This window comes from Myripristis murdjan, chromosome 15, assembly GCF_902150065.1.
Source record: "Myripristis murdjan chromosome 15, fMyrMur1.1, whole genome shotgun sequence".
Classification (NCBI taxonomy): Eukaryota; Metazoa; Chordata; class Actinopteri; order Holocentriformes; family Holocentridae; genus Myripristis; species Myripristis murdjan.
Window position 1 is genome coordinate 5,392,154 of NC_043994.1, and position 20,293 is coordinate 5,412,446.

Genomic DNA, 20,293 nt, shown 5'->3' on the forward strand with positions numbered 1-20,293 from the left:
ATGGGAGTTCAGCAGATGCGTTTGCTGACACTGGGGGCGCTATAGGGTATATTTTGTGTGTGTGTGTGTGTGTGTGTGTGTGTGTGTGTGTGTGTGTGTGTGTGGTTGAATATGTGCAGGGGGTCTTGCCTCGCTGTCATCCATCGCTGGCCGAGCAGGCAAGACAGCTATGGCACTGGACAGCAGCATTTCACATGACACTCCAGTACACACACACACACACACACACACACACACACACACACAAATAAGTGCACATTTAAGCAAGAAATACAGTCTAAAGAAATCTTCCAAAACCCACAAAATTTCACCTGCCTTTCATTCTCCACTCAGTAAAGGACATGATGGAGCCCAAAACACACAGGCACTCTCTCTCACACACACACACACACACACACACACACACTCCCCACAGCTCCCAATTTGTGACAATAGTTATGTGCCCTTAGGCTAGAGGATGGGCAGTGTGGCTGTTTGTCTGTGTGTGTGTGTGTGTGTGTGTGTGTGTGCAACACGACGACCTGGTTTGTAGAAAAGCCTCAGCATCAGATTTGATCATAGACATGAACAGCTAATACAAATCCAGTGTTGTCATGCACAAATCTTGTTTTCACATTTTGTGGAGGAGCGGAATCCCCTCAAGTTCATCCCTTCACTGTGTGAGAACCTCTGCGTGCATGGAGTTATCATTTTGTCTGCTGACGACTAAACCCTCCTATTATCTTTGAATCTATCTTTCAGTGTTTAATGTCTCTAAATATTTGATTAACATCACTGATTCTTGAGAATTTGGATAAATCATTTCCCACTAAGAAAAATGCTATTTCTGCTGGAAATTTACAACATTTTAATGAATAAAAAGTATCAAGGGCATAATCAGGGGGTCCTTTGCACATTTGTAAGGTTCTTTTATAGGTTTATTTTTAATTTGTATTAATTTAATGATTATATGTTGGCCCATGGCCTACAAAACCAGTTGTCCTCAGATAGGAGATAATCATTTCAACTTGATTAAAGCAACAAAAAGTAAGAATTTCATTGAATAACCATAAATTGTCAACACCGTCACTTCTGTATAAAAAATATTAGATTAGATTATGGAATAAATGTATACTTTTTAAGAAGAGGTCTGATGCAGGTAGCAACAGGGTGAAAACAAGCTGGCTAATGTGAACAACTCATGCTTATCACGTGAAAGAGCAGGTTTTTGTCTCCACCGTCAGACGTCACCACCGTCAGGTTTTCTGTGTGACGGTGATGACTGAAGTCTGAAAAATGCTTATAACAGTGCTCAGGATTGTTATTTTTTGTACCAAATAGTTAAATAAAGTTGTTAAGCCAGAAGCCATTGACTTGAGTGGTATAAATTTTGGAAATGTATGTTGTAATGAGGCGACTGTCACCACCGTCAGATTAGTGTCACCACCGTCAGAGGCAGTTATATTTGTTTTAAATGAATATGCTTACAATATGTTTCTTTGATGCTCTTGAATTATTAAAGTAATAGTGTCTTTAATACAAAAATGTGTTTTTCAAATAAAAAAAAAAACATTACGGTGTTGACAAAAACAAAGTAGCCTAATAACTGGAAAAACCTATTTTATGAAAAAAATGCAAAATGAGGAGGTTGCACCGGTACATTGCTGAACAGCCAAGACCTTGGCCTATAACGATATACCTTCAGATTTTGTAATTTAACGCACCTTTTTCTTTTTTTCAAAATTAAAACCTGTTTTATCCAAATTCCCAAGAATCAGTGACATGTGTATATATATATATTTTTGCTTCATATTTAATGACTTTTTCTAAGTTAATGGGGACAACTGAGTAAACATTAAATTAACATGATGATGAAGTTTTCAATATATTTTCAACATATTTTGTATGCATCAGTGTTTCTTTGGGGTAAATTTGACTTCAGGCTTTTAAAACATATAAGAAATATCAACATTTTACACATTTGTTTTAGCTGTTTTAGCTGTTGACATTGAGCAACTCTAACATTCCTTATATAATAGTCAAAAAATGGCCCTCTGCTTTAGGGCCCTAACCAAACATAACACGCCTGTAGTGGTGCCAGAGGCAGTCCAGCTCAGCTGAGGCGAGAACTTCGATTCCCTCCAGAACTGTGATGTATAAGTTTTGGTGGGATTGATGTTTATTAACCAGGGTTATTTAGGTAGGCAGCAAAGAAACATAAAGTACCTGACTCATAAATACATTTGCAAAGTTAAATCAGCCACACACTGCAGACGCTGCCGCTCGCCGTGTATCCATCCTGCAGCTGATGACCTCATCAAATTTTACTTTGCGATGGGATTTAGTAACAAGGAAGTCCTGCTGATTTTAGCCCAGAATCACAATACTATCATAAGCATCTGGACATTGAAGAGACATTGCCATGGCTTGAGCCTTTTTTGTTTTTTCTCGCAAATTTGTTCAATATCTCTCTGACCAATCAGTAGTTGTCAGCAGTTTACATCACATTTGAGAATCTGCTAATTTCACCTCAAGGAAGGTGGTTCCAAAAATAGTATCCCGTACCAGATACTATCCCTCATTTTTGCCCAAAAGGAAAACTGAAAAAAGTGAGTAGAGTCAAGGCAAACAGAGTTGATACCATGTTATGGAAAAGTGCCGTAAGCATTGATTCTTGTGACATCCCTGTTACCCTGATGAATGGCTGACAGAACACACACACACACACACACACACACACACACACGTGAAAGATGCCACGTAGGTTGACAAGGACACAGCTTTCATTTGGGATGAGCCCTCCTCGCTCTCTAACGCAGGAGCCCTCTGCCTGCCAGCGTGATAGACAGCTGTGCTATTGATCAGGTCCTTTTAAATGAGGCAACGGATACTGAAGGATACCCTGCCCAGCCCCCAACACACACACACACACACACACACACACACACACACCACAAACAGCTGCCCAGGGGACGACTGTAGGGTTTGCAGATGAGAGTCAGCCAGTTGATCCAAGGCAGATGGAGGGGAAAAAGAAAAAAATAAAACAACTTATGAACTTCATGAGTCTGATCCCCAAGCACACAGATCCACAGAAAACAGAGAGCAAGAGAAGGAGGAGGGAAGGGAGGGTGGATGGAGGAGTTGAAAGATGCAAGAAGTGCGAGGGGGAGATTGAAAGAGTTTCGAAACGACGGAGAAATGCGACGTTTGGAGGGTGGAACGAATCGGTTTAACATGTTTGAACCGCATTTAAAGAGGAAATAAAGTCATCATACGTCCAAGTCGGCACCGGAACCTTTTCTTCTGCTGTCGTTCTAAAGCAAAACCTTCAAATGTTCAATCCAGCCGGAACATCGCCGTGTAAGATTTTAGCCAGGCTGAACGTGTATGGGCCTCAGAGGTGATGTCTTCGTTTCTTAGCATTTTCGAGACTCGATCAAAAAAATTAATCATCTGTAGGAGAAATTAATGGATTCTTCCTAATTCTGTCTAAATATTTAGAAATTTGAATTCGTTTGTGTATGAAAATAGAAATATTTTCACGCATTTCTTTTACAATCTATTCATAATTTGACACGATTTTCAAAACAAATTGCGACTAAGTGGTAGTGATTCTCTCTCCTCTCGATACTTTTGTCGTCCCTGACTAAAGCCCACACTGCAAAAACTCAAAATCTTACCAAGATTATTTGTCTTATTTCAAGTCAAAAATGTCTTATTCCTAGTCAAAATATCTCATTACACTTAAAATAAGACATGATCACCTCAGAAGTTTTTAGACAGCTGTCTCTTGTTTCAAGTGAAAATTTGCTTGTTTCATTGGCAAAATTTGTTTCTTGTTTCTAGCTAATTTTCACTTATTTGAAGTGAATTTTCACTTTTTCCACTGGCAAATTTTGCCAATGAAACAAGCAAATTTTCACTTGTTTCAAGTGAATTTTCACTTGAAACAAGAGACAATTGTCTAAAAACAATTTACTTCTGAGGTGATCATGTCTTATTTTAAGTGTAATGAGATATTTTGACTAGAAATAAGACATTTTTGACTTGAAATAAGACAAATAATCTTGGTAAGATTTTGCGTTTTTTGCAGTGCGTGGTCTGGATCTTTCTAGTTGTAAATGTAGCAGGCAGAGCTGGCTGTAGTGTCTTTACTGTAACGTGCGCCGCACTGTTGTAGCTCCTTTTTTTTTTTTTTTTTTTTTTTTAAACAAAATAATTATTTTGGTGCGGAAGTGGCCGCAGAATTCAGTGGCTCCAGTCCCTTTTAAGAGACGAATAGAAAGTTTTAACTGCCAGCTTAAACCACAGACTGTGACAGGGGTGATTATGTGAAAACGATGTTATGTAAATCGGTGATTGGGTGACGGTTTGTCGACAACACTCCGTCTGACGAAAGAGATGGAGGAGATGGAGGGTGGTGTGGATGAATTCGGAGGGAGTGATGGAGGGAGAGCAGGAAGAGGAGGAGGGAGAGGAAGGAAAAACAGAGGAAAAGAGAGTGAGACAGAAATGAAACAGCATTAGGAGAAACGGGAGGTAAATGATTGAATTCACTTTGAGTAAGCTGGCAGAACTTTGCTAAGGAGCCTTTGGAAGTTTTTTTTTTTTTTTTTTTTTATTCCAGTGTAAATCTTAGTGGTCTCCTTCTGTCCAGTAAAACACACCGAATCGTTTCTGTCACCGACCAACACTTCGCTGGACCATCAACTCATAATCCCCCTCTAGTCTCTCTGCCTCTTCACTCCTTTCTACCTCCTCCCTCTCTCTCTCTCTCTCATTGTCTTGTCCTCTCCCTCTCTCTCTCTCTCGCCACTCAAAAGTGTTGGAATCTTATTAGCGGCGTTCGGCAGCGCAACGCTCCACTCCATCAGCCGCTTGTTTCACTCACTTGCTAACACTGCTCCCGCCGTGCGCCCGCACTCCCCCCCCCCTCGGTCCGTTTGTCGTGCCGGCCTCTCCCTCTTTTAATTGGAGCTCGTTAAAGAAAAAAAAAAATGCTGTTTTTGCTCCATTTTCACAAAAAAGCAAGGGAAAAAGTCTCTCAAAATGTTAATTAATGGGGGATCTAGGAGAACTCTGGCAATTAGTGCAGGCTGACAGATGAGCAAGGCACTGCACTGGAGACTTTGATGACTACAAGGGCTGTACACACAACACACACACACACACACACATGCACATACACACACACACACACATATGCACACACAAACAGACACAGACACGCCTGGTTAGCCAGCAGTGCCATCTACATGAGGGCTGTTTGATTTAGGCCAAACAGGAAGCAAAATTGCAAATGGGGTCTTCTGTTCTTACTTAGCATAAACACACACACACATGCATACATGCCACGCACAGACACAAAATAGACCTAAAAACAAACACACACTCATGTCTGCACACACTGGAATTGCAGTATATGTGCCGCTGCGGTTATCTATCAGTGGTGAGACGGTGCCGGTTGTGAGACAACATCATTATGCTGCTATCTCCGTCCTCTTCCCCCCGTATTTCCATACGCTGTTATGGAAATGCCGTGGCCTGGGGAGTTGAATTGCTTTTGTTTGGCGATGATGAATTCTGTTGGCTTACGCCGAGAGTGGTGTCTGTACTGTGAAGTGCACGTCATTTTCTTTATCTTACTTCCACTCACTTCAAGTTCCTCGCCTCCTTCCATTGTTTGCTCTTGATGAAACATTGAAGAAACAAGCATCGTCTTGACGGCGTCCTCCCCTTCTCTCTCTCTCTCTCCCCCCTCCTCTCTTCCTTCCGCTCCGCACAGGTGAGCCCGCCGTGACCAGGGAGAACAACTGCCTGAACGCCGCCAAGGCCTGCAACCTGAACGACACGTGCAAGAAGTACCGCTCGGCCTACATCAGCCCGTGCACCAGCCGCGTCTCCACCGCCGAAGTCTGCAACAAGAGGAAGTGCCACAAGGCCCTCCGGCAGTTCTTTGACAAGGCAAGGCGCCTAAAAAAATGCAGAATTATTAATAAAAAAAAAAAAGACCAACGGGCTGTTCTGTGAGGGCTTTCCAAACAATTGATATCGACTTGTTTCAAATGAAAAGGCAGATGTTTATGTGGAAAAGTTTGAGGACTTGTCAAAACTGCAATAAATAATCCTGTAAGTTCCCTTTCAAGGTTCTCCAGCGCGGGGCTGTGACACTGATGCAGTCAGGAGGCACAAAAGATGTTTTCGCAAATGTCAGTGCCACACTGTAAAAGCATTGTGCAACATTGTAATTATGAGACAGCTATCACACCCATTTGGAACAACTTAATTGGGGCCATTTCAAACAAGCAACTATGCTGATGATTAAGCAGTCACACTGAATGCAGTTTGGGTTTTTCATTAATTTGATGACCTTTTTTTCCCCAATCACAGCAGAGAGTGCACTGTATGAACAAAGGGCCGGTCCTCTTTGCTCCAAAACATGACATCAGATCACCATGTGATTCAATTCTGCTCTATTGTAGTTGCTGAGATGTTGCTGTTTAAATGCCCACATACTGTGTCATGTTATTACTCTGATGGCAATCATTTTAATCTGCAACATATGAACAAATGATTTGCTTCTCCCTTTTGCAGATTTAATAGAAATGCAATCCATAAACAGTTGATGTCCATAGGATTATTGTAATTATATGAATGGCGGTTTGTTTACTTATATCATTTGCCCATCCTACAGGTTGACGCTGCAGTAGGAAATGCATTGTTGGTAATATACACCTCTGGAGCTCCCTCAGTTCACTTTTTTCAGACGAATGGAATGACACTTTTGATGGTGGTGGTGAATCCCCCCCCGAGGCCAAGTGCTGAGGGGAAGTCAACGAGGGCGAGTTAAACCACTAATGAAACACAGAAAACTTTGTTACCCTACAAGGGGAGCTAAAGCCCCGCCCAGCCTGCTGGAATATATCAGTATAAAAAAAAATGCAGCTCCTAAAACTCCGTTTTATTAGTTATTGACTTTTTGGAGCTCTCAAATCTTGGATGATGGAGACAGTACTCAAGAAGCAAAACTCTGTACTGTAAAGCTGACGTTAGTGCTGTGTTGCTTGTTGTGTCACACAGGTCCCTCCGAAGCACAGCTACGGCATGCTCTTCTGCTCGTGTCCGCCCAGCGACCAATCAGCTTGCTCCGAGCGCAGGCGTCAGACCATCGTCCCCGTGTGCTCCTATGAGGAGAAACAGAAACCCAACTGTCTGGAGCTGCAGGCCTCCTGCAAGACCAACTACATCTGCAGGTGAGAAACACTAGACTAGGCCTTCTGCAGTTACAGCTAAGTGCCAAACTTTCCACATGTATCTGTAAAAGTACACACACACACACACACACACACACACACACCCTGTCTGTATTTGTCATACTCCATCTCTCTCTGTTTGTCTTGAGCATTACCAGCCCATACTGTAACTATATAATATGATGCATCACAAAAGTTACAGATGCCAAGAAAACAGGAAACGTGGTCTAACTGAGATCTCAATGAAGTACACACACACACACACTGAAAAGGCAGACTTGGAAAAGAGTAATTCAGTGATGGACACATGACATGACCTCATCGTATTAGCCTATGTTTGTGTGCATGTGCGCGAGTATGTGTGTGTGTGCAGTCTCTCGAGCCTTGAGCCAGGAGTCTTGTGGCTCTCTGGGATTAAATGGAAAGCATTAGACATCATAAATGAGCTCCATTTGGACTGTAGCCTCAGGTCTCTCTCCTTATCTCTGTCTCTCTGTCTCTCTCTCTCTCTGTCTGTCTCCCCTCCTTCATCTTTCTCTGTACTTAACGGCGAGAGGCGTTACACCACCAAATTAATTGTACAAGTCTCTGTCTTCCCTTCTAGCTCCGTCTCCTTCCTCCATTGCTCTCTCTATCCATCAAACATATGCCCAGGACTGAACAACAGGTCCCACTGCAGCATGGCCTCCTCCCAGTCCATTTGTCAGTTAGCGGAGATAGATTAGAGCTATGCGTTCCTACAAGCTCCCTCACCATATGTCAGGTGTATTATACGGGCTGGCGTTGACACAACTCTCACTACGCACTGCTCTGCTCTGCTCGGCACACCAGATTGGTGCGATTAGATAGATCGCACCATGGGTATGAGTATGTGTGGATGTGTGTGCGTGTGTGTGTGTGCGCGTTCATGTTTGCACAAGTTTGCTTGGGATCATTTCCTGGTACCAGGTTGTAACTCCCTTGATCAGATAAACACAGAAATGAGCTCTTCTCACACCCCTTCTTTCCAAACACCACACCAAAGTTCCATTTGTGAGTGAGTGAGTGAGTGTGTGTGTGTGTGTGTGTGTGTTAACGCTAGTGCCCGTTCAGGGTGAGAGGTCATTGAAATGCGAGGGTTTTAGAGTTCAAAAGTCACACTAAGTGGCTTTGGTTTGTGTCAGGAAGCCAGCGCACTGCACTCAATCTCACTTCACAAGGTGAATTCCTTGGGAATCCAAACTCCATTTCAATTTCACATGCCAGTGCACCCGTGGTGAAAGTGTAAACAAACGTATGTGAAACCAATTAATAAAACAGAATACAGTTGGGGGGAGAATTGCCTCTGGCCTTGCACAGGATGCAAAACAGCAACAGCATGCATAAAAGGGTCATCTTACCGCACTGAAGGCAGCAATTTAGGAGGCTAATTGCATTTTGGATAAATGACTTCCAGCGGCATCTCAAGGATAAATATTGTAGACTTGTATGCGCTGTCCATTTCGCTACACCTTCCAGCCACACTGGCCATCTGAATTCTTTGTGCAAAATCTATTGGAAGTGCAATCATGTTTGCCCCTGGAAATTTTAGCATCCTCATATGTGTGTGTGTGTGTGTGTGTGTGTGTGTGTGTTGCAGGTCACGTCTGGCAGACTTCTTTGCCAACTGTCAGCCGGAGCCTCGCTCGCAGTCAGGCTGTCTGAAGGAGAACTATGCAGACTGCCTCCTCGCATACTCGGGTCTTATTGGTGAGTACACCCACAAACACGTCCACACAGGCCATCCCTTACATTGCGTTTTTAATTATTTTAAAACTTCTCCCCGTGAATGTTCTATAGCGGCAGTTAAATATTTTATTGAACACTGGTAGCGGCTTCCAGGACCGGATTGTATCTGTACTTGGGTTATTGTCGCTGTCTATAAATGACTGCCTGCTATGCACCATCTAGAGAGAGCGCCTGGCTTTCCTGCTCATTATCATGTCATGTTAGGATTGCTTTTTACATTTTTTTTGTGTATGATGGCAGATTTCTTCATGCCAACGATGACAATCTTTGTGGAGGAAATATTTGACCATATTTTGAGATCTTGGTCCTTGGCGCTCTGGCAACAACAATAAAAAAAATATGTTTGCTCTTTTACAAACCTGAAGAAATCTGGTGCATGTGCGAATGAACCATGTCCACTCTGTTTTTATTTTGTTAAAATATCTTTCAACAAGTTTTTACTTTAGTGACCCGCTTTATTCTAATTACATCACTTACCAAAGTACAGACTCAAGGAATTTGGTCGATAGCTTTTTACATTTTTCCTGGCAGGGTGTTAGTGGGGATAGGTTGACAACATGCCAGCCATGGAAACTAGTGTCCTGGAACTAAGCCAGTAAATCAGTTCTAAATGATTGAAGATTATTTCATTCATTTCTTTTGTAAGGTGAAGCTGTGTAATAAGCGGGATAATCCAGTCCAAGGAGACCTTCTACTGAAAAATATAACCTTCGCATAGGAATGGCCGTTGATCAAAAACCTGGTTCTCTTACTTCCCCACATGCATCAGATGCCAAAATTTTACTGTTCAACATTGTTCAAAAATTGCTTCTTGGCCTTATTAGCATTTTAGCTTGTTTCTAGAAGTGCCCCCTTGTTTTTCATTGTAAAAAATGCATCTAATGTCAAAAAGCCGTCACACAAGTGGCTGTTTGAGGTTCTTATGAACATACACACAGCAAAACTGAAAAAATGGACCCCTTGAGAATACTTTCCCTTGTCTATTTGCACGTTACCTAATATCAGTGCTGATTAAAGCCACTGGTCCATTTGCATTATTGTACTAAGTGATCGTACTTAACTGATGATACTGTAACAGACCTCCTTCCCTGCTCTTAATCTGTATTCACTAAAACCTAGAGGGCTTTTTACCGAGAAAGGTGCTCCATTTTCTTTTAAATAATAATTTGAAAAAACACCTATAACTTTCAGAACTTGATTGAGAGTTAATGATTTATTTGTTTTTCTTTGTTTTCAGTTTCCTTTGTCAGTGGAGGGGGCTGTGAGCGGTGTTTCAATTACAGCTCAGTGAAAAATGTAGATATAGAAATTTGTATGGCCCAAAGTCTCAGTGAGGGATCCTACTGGGAGAAAGTTTTTTTTTTTCTTTCTCATATTAAATAAGTTGATGATGGGGCTTAATAGGAATTCATCTCAAAACAAAGCAGTACAACCAAACATTCAGTGTCCCAGCTCCCGGGGCATCGCCAAAATGGCAGTTAAAGCAAAGTCAGTGAAGTGACCAAGCAACAGAGCCCGAGAAAGCACTATCAGCAGGGAAGGACAAGGCAGGAGCGAGCTGAAGAAATTCAGAAAATGAGAGAAAGTGTGTAGCAGATATTCCTCTCCTTCATCATCTCTCTCTGCTTCTCTCCATTCTGCATTTTGTTGCGCTGGGGGACCCTTCGTCTTTCTATCTACCACTTTTCTCCTCCAAGCAGGGCTGCACAAGGCAGTCCATGCAGCAGCAGCAGCACATACACACACACACTCAGGCGCACACACATGCACTTATGTTTGTGCACGCACACACACACATTGCGTCCACACAGCGAGCAGAGAATCGCCAATTCATTCTGCCTGCTGCAAAACAAAAAGGCCTGTTTTGGAGCGTGGCCAGCGCAAGGGAACAATCCATTGGGAGAGCAAGAAATCACTGACTGAAGCTATTTACTTTCCCTCGCAGTGAGAAAGCCTATTCTTCACTCCAGCCTCTCTGCATTCTGCTCTCTGCAGAAACTCTGCCATACTGTTTTACTCCACTACATGGGGAGGAGAAAGACAGAAATGAACGGAGATTTAATTTTATTATTATGCCATTTACTGTTGGCAGGATGAGAACAGAGGTTTTCAGCGTGAGGTTCAGGGACCCCCAGTGGTGCTTGAGGGGGCTCCTCAGCAAAATAAGGAATAATATCATTTCAATAGTGTTTGGTTTACTAGAAAATGTCTGACTATCTTAACATCACCTTTTAATCTGAGCATCATCTCAAGCGCTTCAGCTAAACAATTTAATAATGAACACAAATTAAAATATATGTTCACATCAGGGCAAAATCACTTCAAATGGGATGTCTGTGGCTTGAAGTCAACTTGGGGGTCTGGAATGTAAAATAGTTTGACGACAGCTTGTCTTAAAATGCAATTAAAACATGCCAGGTGAGAATCTGAGGTCCTTGACTTTCAAAGTTTAAAAGATTAAAGATCAAATTCTACAGAAAAACAAACAGCTCATATGGACGGGTGGACGGACGGAACAACATTTTGACTCTCTCGTACCCTCTCCTCCTGCTCCAGGCACAGTGATGACCCCCAACTACCTGCGCTCACCTAAGATCAGCGTCTCTCCCTACTGTGACTGCAGCAGCAGCGGGAACAACAAGGATGAGTGCGACAAGTTCACCGAGTTTTTCACAGAAAACACCTGCCTCCGTGAGTCACACAGCCTTCCCTCTGCCCATCTCTTGCCTTGTCTTCTATTCTACTCTTTTAGCTTCAGTTATGTTCTATTCTATTCTGGTCTGGTCTGGTCTAGTTTTGCGTAGTCTGTATTGTTCCCTTCCTTCCCAGTTTAATTGAGTTCTGTTCTGTGTAGCTTTGTCGTCCTCTGTTCTTATTTGATTCTCTCCTCTCATCCTTTCCTTTACTCTATGACTCTCTCCCTGTCTGTCTCTGTGCTTTTCTCACTCCCTTCTCAACACTCTCTCTTTCCACCAAATACATCCCATTGCCATGCTGCCATTGTTATTCCCTTGTATTATGAAGAAACCACTTGTAATGCAGCGATGTGGTTATGTGTGTACGTGTGTGCGTGTTTGTCTGAGCGTGCCTAATATCCATAGCAAAACTCCTTCAGATCATTGACAGAAAGGGGCTTTGTCATTGAGCCCTCTCGCACTACAACTCTAATTACCCATCCATACACACACACACACACACACACACACACACACACACACACCTATCTCCAGCCCAACCTAATAAGTTGGGCGGCATTCTTACCCAGCTGTGGAGATAAGAAGGAGATTCATTGCTGTCTGTGGCTATGTAATCCCAGCTAATGCTCCCCCTTCTGTTTTGATAGTGCAGTCAGTGTCAGTCAACTCAGCGCTGTCCTTCCACACACTGCCTTTTATCCATGGAGAGCAGAGTGACCTCCACGGAGGTGAGAATGCACCGTCAGCTACACGCCGTCTTACTCAGACACTTCAGCAGGCCACAAGCTTGAAGTCAAGGAAGCCTGAATCCAGGTTCTCCAGATGAAGGGTGGTCTGTGAAGCCCATTTGGCTTCAGGGCTGCTCCTGCATACACAGTGCCCCGGTGGCTAGACAGAGAATGTCATGAATGGATGGTCACAGACCCCATTCACTCTTGGTTTTTCTGGTGATCCACAACACTCTGGTGAGGAGTGTTTGATAGAATGGATTTTTGGCATGACTTTCTAATTTGTTGGACTGTCTCTCAGGAAATATTTTAAATTTTTTAAATGAAAATTGTAGACAAGTGTAAGCATTTCAAATCAAAATTGCTTGAAGGGTTGAAAGTTCCAAAGTTAGCTTATAGTGTATAGTCTTGGTAAAAAAAAAAAAAAAAAAAAAAAAACTATTGGCTAAATTATCTATTTGCTCTACCTGGGCACATGGAAGACATGTTCTTAACTGAATAGGTGACCTGTGGCAAATGTCAAAGTAAGTCTTAAGCCAATGGCCAATGAATCTAAGCAAAAATAAGAGCCCCTCGAAGGAAACAAGTTTTGAGTTAGATCTGGATCCAACACCACAAAGTAGGAGTGGTCGGGCACAAGTGCTTTGTGAATGGGCCAGAGTATGACAAAGATAGTGACAGCATGGAGTATAAAGTGAGGAGGAAGAAGGGACGGGTGGGAGGTGGAGTAAGGTACGGAGAAATCAAAGTAAGCAAAGAAAGGGTCGATCACAAATCCAATCACACGTGGCCTTTGAAATCACATTTTACACACACACGGTAATGCTGGGTGTGAATGGAATTAATGGAGATCTGTCTCTGTTCAGCTGTGATTAGATCATTTGACACAGATGTTCATACCAAGTTTTGTCAAAGGAAAGAGTGGAGAAACCAAACAAATTGCCCTATTAGTTATTAATAAAGTGTCACAATTGAATCAGTGCAGATGCTTAACTCTGTATCAACCCTGTCCAATGTGAATACTCAATAGACTATCAGTTGAATTTTAACTTATTATCAACTTTGTATGAGTAAGGGTTAGGGTTAAGTTGATGCTAATTAGATACAAAGTTGAATATTAACATTAGACAGGTGAAATAAAGTGATGCTCTTCTGTTTTATCAGCCGAAATCACAAAGCGGGGCTGGGGTAGTGGCTAATTCAGGTGTGGGTAGTTTAGATTTCTGCTAATGCTGCTACTTGGAGCTGCCAACATGCAAAGCCGCTTTGTGCAATGATAATGAATGAGCCAAGCAATGCATTGATGTAGCGATCAGTGTATCAGTTCCTCAGTGGGCTTGCGTGTTGTTACATGCTGTGCATTCAGAATAATGAGCCCTAATCACTAAGAGGGGAATGAGTGACGCTGATGTGGCTCGAAGTGTCAGCTCTACACTCGCATATTGGATTGTTTGATTTTCCCCTGCCAATATGACATTTACCAGGTGAGAAAACGCCAACAAAACCAGCCTAATTCCTGCTCGCACTCTTGCCTCCTCCTTTTCCTCCCTCCTTTTTTTGCTCCTTCATCTCCTTTTCTCTCTTCTGCCTTCCCTTCTTTCCTTTGCTCCTCTGTCCTTTCCTCATCCTCCTTTTCTTGTTCCCTCTGCGCTCCGGTGTCTTTACCAGTGAGTGTCAATGAGGTCGGGCGGTTGTAGATAATAAGGCCACCACAGCGAGTGTGTGTGTGTGTGTGTGCGTGCATACAGTGTGCACGTGTGCATATGCATTTTTGTGTATGTGCGAGTGTGTGTGTCTGCTTGGTGTGTGTGTGAGCATGTTGGGATCAGCAGGGGTTAATGTGGGTTAAACCAAGCTGTCTGTCTCTGTTTCTCTCTCTCTCTCTCTCTCTCTCTCTCACTCTCTCTCCCTCTCTCTATCCATCACTTGCTCCCATTTGCTCTGAAGGGCCCAGTGGAGGAATAAGCCTGTTGTGGCTTTCCTTTGTTAGCCTCATTTCTCCTCTCTCTCTCTCTCTCTCTCTCCCTCTCTCTCTCGCTCTTTCTCTCTCATTCCCGATTTCCCCCTCTGTCTCTCCCCCTTGTAACTGTTACAGCCCTCTCTCTTTGCTCCTGCTTTATTTCACTTTTTTCCCCCGTTCCTTCACTCTCTCTGTCTCCTTCTCCCTCCTTTCATCCCCTCCTCTTCCTCTCCGCTCTCATTAAGCTTGCTCAGCAGTAACTGTAACTGACAACTCTGAAGATCTCTCTCCTCCTGACACGCTGGCTACAGGGTCATGACTAGAAAGAACCCACGAGAGGGGTAGACAGACGGACAGAGGAAAGAGAGAGTAAGAGAGGACTCCCCGTTGTTCCGCCGGTCCTCACTAAAGAGAAGTTTACTTGAAGCAACTACGAGGAGTTTTTAACTGGTTTTGAAACAATTTAATACTCATGCTTCTCTATGACCTGCATAAGCAAACAAGACCGTCAGCGGGAAGGTTATTTCTATGCGGTTATTCTAATCAGATGAAACCATTTATGGCACACACACCAGCGGCCTGTGTTGACTGTGAGATCCCACTTCACCGTTAACCTGCTCTGCTGGATGCATCTGTGTTTTCCTGCTTCCCTCCTTGCATGAAATATGGTCTCTGCTGGTGTTATCGGTGGTATCTGTTCTCGTGAAGCTAAGCCGAAGTGTGGAGCGTTCGCTGCGGTCAGCCGTGGTCCAGGATAACAATAGATAGTTGACGTCTTTCATCCACTTTCACAACAAGGCCAGATCAAGATCTTTATGCCACGAGGCGGGGGTGCTCATCGGAAATCCAGTCTTCATTTTGGGAAAAAAATCAACACAAAATGAAAGTTCCGTGTTGTTGATTTAATGATGCAAAATTCTCTTTGGTACCTGTCATATATATTCAGCAAACTACCAGGAGCTTTACCTCTTCCAGTGTGATGCCTGCCTCTTTACTGAATATGTATATGCACAGGAAACACGCTAAAAACAACCAGGAACTCAGTGTCAGTATCATACATTATCATAATTTGGATTTATAGCATGGCCAGACTGGAATTATATATGAGTTATATATGCAATGCAGATTTTTTTGAGAGCCTCTAGCCTGCAACACAAATATCTGTCTGCTTTAAGCACCATGCACAGATAAGATGATATCTTGTTTGTTTAAATGGACCATGCTTTTTGAGCTTGATGAAGGGAGAATCATTGCTCTGTCCTTTGAAAGAGAAAAGGTGTTGAGTCTGTGTGTGTGTGTTTGTGATGTTTGAAAGTATAGCCATGATGCACAATATATCCTTGATGTAACAGGGTGATAGCAGAGATCCTCTATTCCAATAGTGTGTTTGTTCAGTCTCCACCGGCTTTACATTTCCATGTACCCCGAGTGTACTGCAGGCTATAGGTGCCTTTTTGCCCTGCACTGAATGTACTGAGAGCAGCCATAAGCTCTGTGCCAGAGGGCTTAGTGTTCAAACTAAGCCTTACAACTAGATTGCTCCACGTTTAAAGGAATAACAAAGTAACACCTACCGTTATTTTTCTTCTCCTAACACCAAGTGGTGACAGTGTATTGGCACTTCCATTACCTTGATCAAAATTGCATATTAGCATTGTTATCATTTCTCACTGAAAGTAGTGATGACAACAAGCTGCAAGATAATGAGCTATATTGGAGAGCAGATGAGTAAATGCAGTGCAAATGTTAGTAAAAAATGACGGTTCATAGGATATGTTGTATACGCTCATGGATTTGCAAATACGAGGATTCCTTTTTACTGCAAGAACAAGGTTAAACGTGCAATGTGAATATAGGCCTGTATGTTTTTAAAACTGATGGCTGAAATGTCACTGTAACCATCCATCTTGTGCACAAGATATCTTGTAGTTTGAATGACAAAGAATTTTTGAGTTATTATTAAAGGTGCTCCATGCATAGTTGCAGTGGGGTGGGGTCAAATGAAGTGAGGATTATTTAGACTCAACTGACAAAAAACCTTGGAATACACACATAATTTATCATATTATGTGCTTGTTCCACAGTTTTGTCAGTTGAATCCAAAGGGTCTTCAACTGACCCTCTGCAGTTTTGCATAGTGCAAGTTTTTTGTTTTTTAGATGATTGATGAGATTTTGTTCCTAGAAAATAATGGTTAACAGTATACATTGTTTAAACAAAAACAAAACACACGCACACACACACACACACACAAAGATGTCTCTCCTGGCATGCTAAGGCTCCATCTGTAGCTTAACATCACCCTTATCATAAACTTTGCTTCATAGTCACACACACGCGCGCACACACACACACACACACACACACACACACACGCGCGCGCGCACACACACACACACACACACACACACAGTCACAGTGCTACAAGTGTAATTAGGCCCTGTGTGACGAGACAGAGGAGCTACGAAAGAGCCCATCAACACTTTCAATATGCTCATCAGCCTTCTGCTGCCTCGGCACAAAGCTACCAGGCTGGCTGCTGGGCACACAATTGCACTCACACACACACACACACACACACACACACACTCATGAGCAAATGCACACATGTAAGGTCTGCAGGATATTGACAAAAAATCATATTGCACTTTTTTTTGCTGATTATTGCAATTGCAACATGAATTGCAATGCATGTGGACACAGCTTTTTCCACATAATTTCTTTTTCAGCACTTATTGTATGAAACGTTAAAAAATGCAAGGTGATTTGTACGGCAGGGCTTCTCGAATTATTTGTACCTCCCTGAACCCCTCAAGTCCCTCCCAACTTCCACCTACACCCACCCACCCATACACACACAAATACACACACAGGAAGACAGGATCTGAACCAATTGATTCTATAGAAATGAAAGTACAAATTCGGTTTCATGGAGGTTTTCCTGTTTTCTCAGCCTGGATAATGAAATCAGTTGCAATTTTCCTCTGGGCATAGCCAGCCTGGGAAAGGTGTGCCACAGCAGAGACCTTTACAGCCCTATAGATCCTACTTAAAGAAAAGCAATGATGGAAAGTGTGTGTGTGTATGTGTGTCTATGTATGAGAGTGAGAGAGAGAGAGAGAGAGAGAGAGAGAGAGAGAGAGAGAGAATCTGAGAAACGCAAGAATAAATGTTTATAGAGGTGGAGGAAATGTAGATGGTAGTACAGATAGAAGGGAGAGGAAGCATAGACAGGACATGAGAGAAGAGAGTCTGTTCATGCTGGGGGTAAAACAGTCCTTACTAGAGATAAATTCAGCAAAGTAGATGAACTATGAGAGCCCACACAGGTCAAGATCAAGAAAATGCCTGTTTTCTTGAATATGCAGAGAAAAAGTAGCAGAAGTAAAAGAAGCTGAGGTTGTTGTGTGTCAGGGGTAACTTCACGGGGGCTCCAGCAGAAGCCAATTCCACATGGGGGAGGAAAAGAAGGAGGAGACAAGGCTGTCACTGGGCTTGGTGCAGTAACTTTCAGAAACTAATGTGTCCAAGGGATTATCAATATAAGAAAGCAAAAAAATAATAATTTTTTCAATTTGTCTTGTGTGGAACAAACTTCTCCGGGACTCAAGAGGAAGGAACATGTAGTTCAAGCTTGAGATCTTCAAACGAACTCTGTCTTTCTCACACTGAACGTTTGGGCTTCCTGTTTGTTCTTAGCCAAGTCATTCAGTGGCTCGTTGGTTGCCAATAGCCTCACACAGCCATACACTGATTTGGATTTTGTTTCTGTTGTTTACTTCACAAAATAGAGTCTTGGGTTCACACTATTTGGAGTAGGGGTATCAGTAATGGACGTTTACAAAAATGAGCAGCAGGTGATTGGATCAACCACCCGTGTTGTCATTCGCCAACTGGCCCAATCAGACAAATGAATCATATGATGTACGATGACGAGCTAAACAAAAAGCAGCAACTCATGGTTAAAGCAAGAAAGTCAGTAGGTGTATTGCTAGCATGTTGGTACATGATTCAGGACATTCTGGACAAGGGAAATGGACATTGTTGTCCGGTTTCTCTTTTCAAATTGAATGCACTTCTATTTCATGTCATCATCATCACCTAAACTGTGTCCTGTAATCTGTGTCCATAGTTCCTCAAAAGATGCTCATCAGTCCAGTCATTTGGCGGCTTCTCGGTTGGAGTGTGGCTTGATTTTGTGTGTCCAGTGAAAGTCTGATTTTCCAAGATCAGCTGGCTGTGTGAGAGTAGATAGGCGAGTAAACCTCAGATACCTTAATCGTCATCATTGCACTTCAGCAGTTGGATGTTAAGAAAATGGACGAGACTACATATGGAGACAGACATCCAGTCAGGCTACTGGTTCCTCTGCTGAAAAAAAAAATATTCCCAACAAAAGATAAAGTCAAATGTCAGCTGTCCAAGGCAACTTTCAATTCGCTTACCAGAAAAGTCACAACATAATTCCACTTGCTGACCATCAGTGCAAAAATAAGGCATAAATTCACTTAGCACATATTAGAGCTGAAGGTAGTTCTGGACAAACTGAGAATCCTCTAGTTCCTCCGGCTTGAAAAAATATTGCAAGAAGTAGGTCACTGGAAATTAGGGGATTCCATCATGGGTTCCTTCAGAGTAGATCATAGGGAGAGCAGGGCAAGTCACTGCACCAGGAGGTGGATTGGTATCCACGGGGCTGCGGGTGTTAGATGCAGGTGCAGCATTGGGATATTAAAGTGCCACAATGTGCATACATGTTAAACGGCGTCTAGGCTTATCCGTATACGCATACGCACACATATAAATATGTATAAATATTACAGTGGGGTTAAAGAGCTTATGCTAATAGGTTTCCCTTCCTTTTGCATAGTATTAAGGTCATAATTCACTGACCCTGAGATAGAAGAATATCATTACTCTGAAACAGCAGCACTGTAAAGCTCAGCTCTTCTCTGATGTATGTGTGTGTGTGTGTGTGTGTGTGTATGTGTGTGTCTGTGTCTTTTACATCAAAGCCATAGCAGGCTATTAATAGGGCCACTAATGGACTCTAACAGTAAATAGCCACATCAGCACTTAGGCTTTGTTATCACTTGCCTACATAATAAATTCACTGCACACTCAAAAACCTAAGTACCTTCTAACTCACCTGTAATTGTGGGGTGGGTGGGTGCAGTATAACATGTTTTCTTTTTTTCACAGAGACTTAAAAGCTCTCATAATCAAAAGCTGACAGTCGACTTTTGCCTTAGTTGCTTCTTTTGATGTAAAATACAAATTGGATGAGTTAGCAGCACGGAACAAAAACCAACTTTCGGTCATTGTCACAGTGGTTTTGCCAGCTGAAAGCTTTTCAGACAGTTGGTTTACACGTGGTGGTCGGACAATGTGCCACTCTTCACGTTTCTTTTTTAGGGCTAAACCTGAATAAATTTAGGATTTATTCAGTGTTTTAGTTGGCCAGTCTAAACATCTGATGTAATTTTCCTCCGTAGGTAAAGCCATCCAGGCGTTTGGGAACGGAACAGATGTGGGGGTGTGGCAGCCGATGCCGCCTGTCCAGACCACCACCTCAACCACCACCCCCTACCAGAGGAACCGTGAGCGCAATCCCAACACCTTAGACAACCACATCAACACAGACCCTGGCATCTATCACTTCTGCGGCAGTCTACAGGTAAGAGACAAATGCAAAAGCAAGGTTTGGATTCTGCGGGCTGTGTTTGATTGGACATTGGATTCTGGCTTGAGATCTTTATGCGGTCATTTAAAGTCGGCAAAGATCTGAAGCCCAGTTCAAGGCATTCTCAAAGTAAAAGGGTTAAAGTGGAGCATTTTGGTGTGCAGACTCTTGCTTGGGACTCGATTTCTGCCTCAGTCCAGTACCCACTGAGGGATGGGCAAAAT

At 42.7% G+C, this 20,293-nt stretch overlaps 1 protein-coding gene across 1 annotated transcript in view; it reads left to right on the forward strand.

Annotated features, from left to right (window-relative positions):
• Positions 1 to 20,293, forward strand: part of gfra1a (gdnf family receptor alpha 1a) — a 106,625-nt gene that overhangs the window by 68,889 nt on the left and 17,443 nt on the right. The window contains exons 5-9 of the mRNA XM_030070976.1: positions 5,768 to 5,946; positions 7,063 to 7,235; positions 8,854 to 8,963; positions 11,559 to 11,693; positions 19,882 to 20,063. Coding sequence (XP_029926836.1) covers positions 5,768 to 5,946; positions 7,063 to 7,235; positions 8,854 to 8,963; positions 11,559 to 11,693; positions 19,882 to 20,063 — 779 coding nt within the window. The remainder of the gene's footprint in view (positions 1 to 5,767; positions 5,947 to 7,062; positions 7,236 to 8,853; positions 8,964 to 11,558; positions 11,694 to 19,881; positions 20,064 to 20,293) is intronic.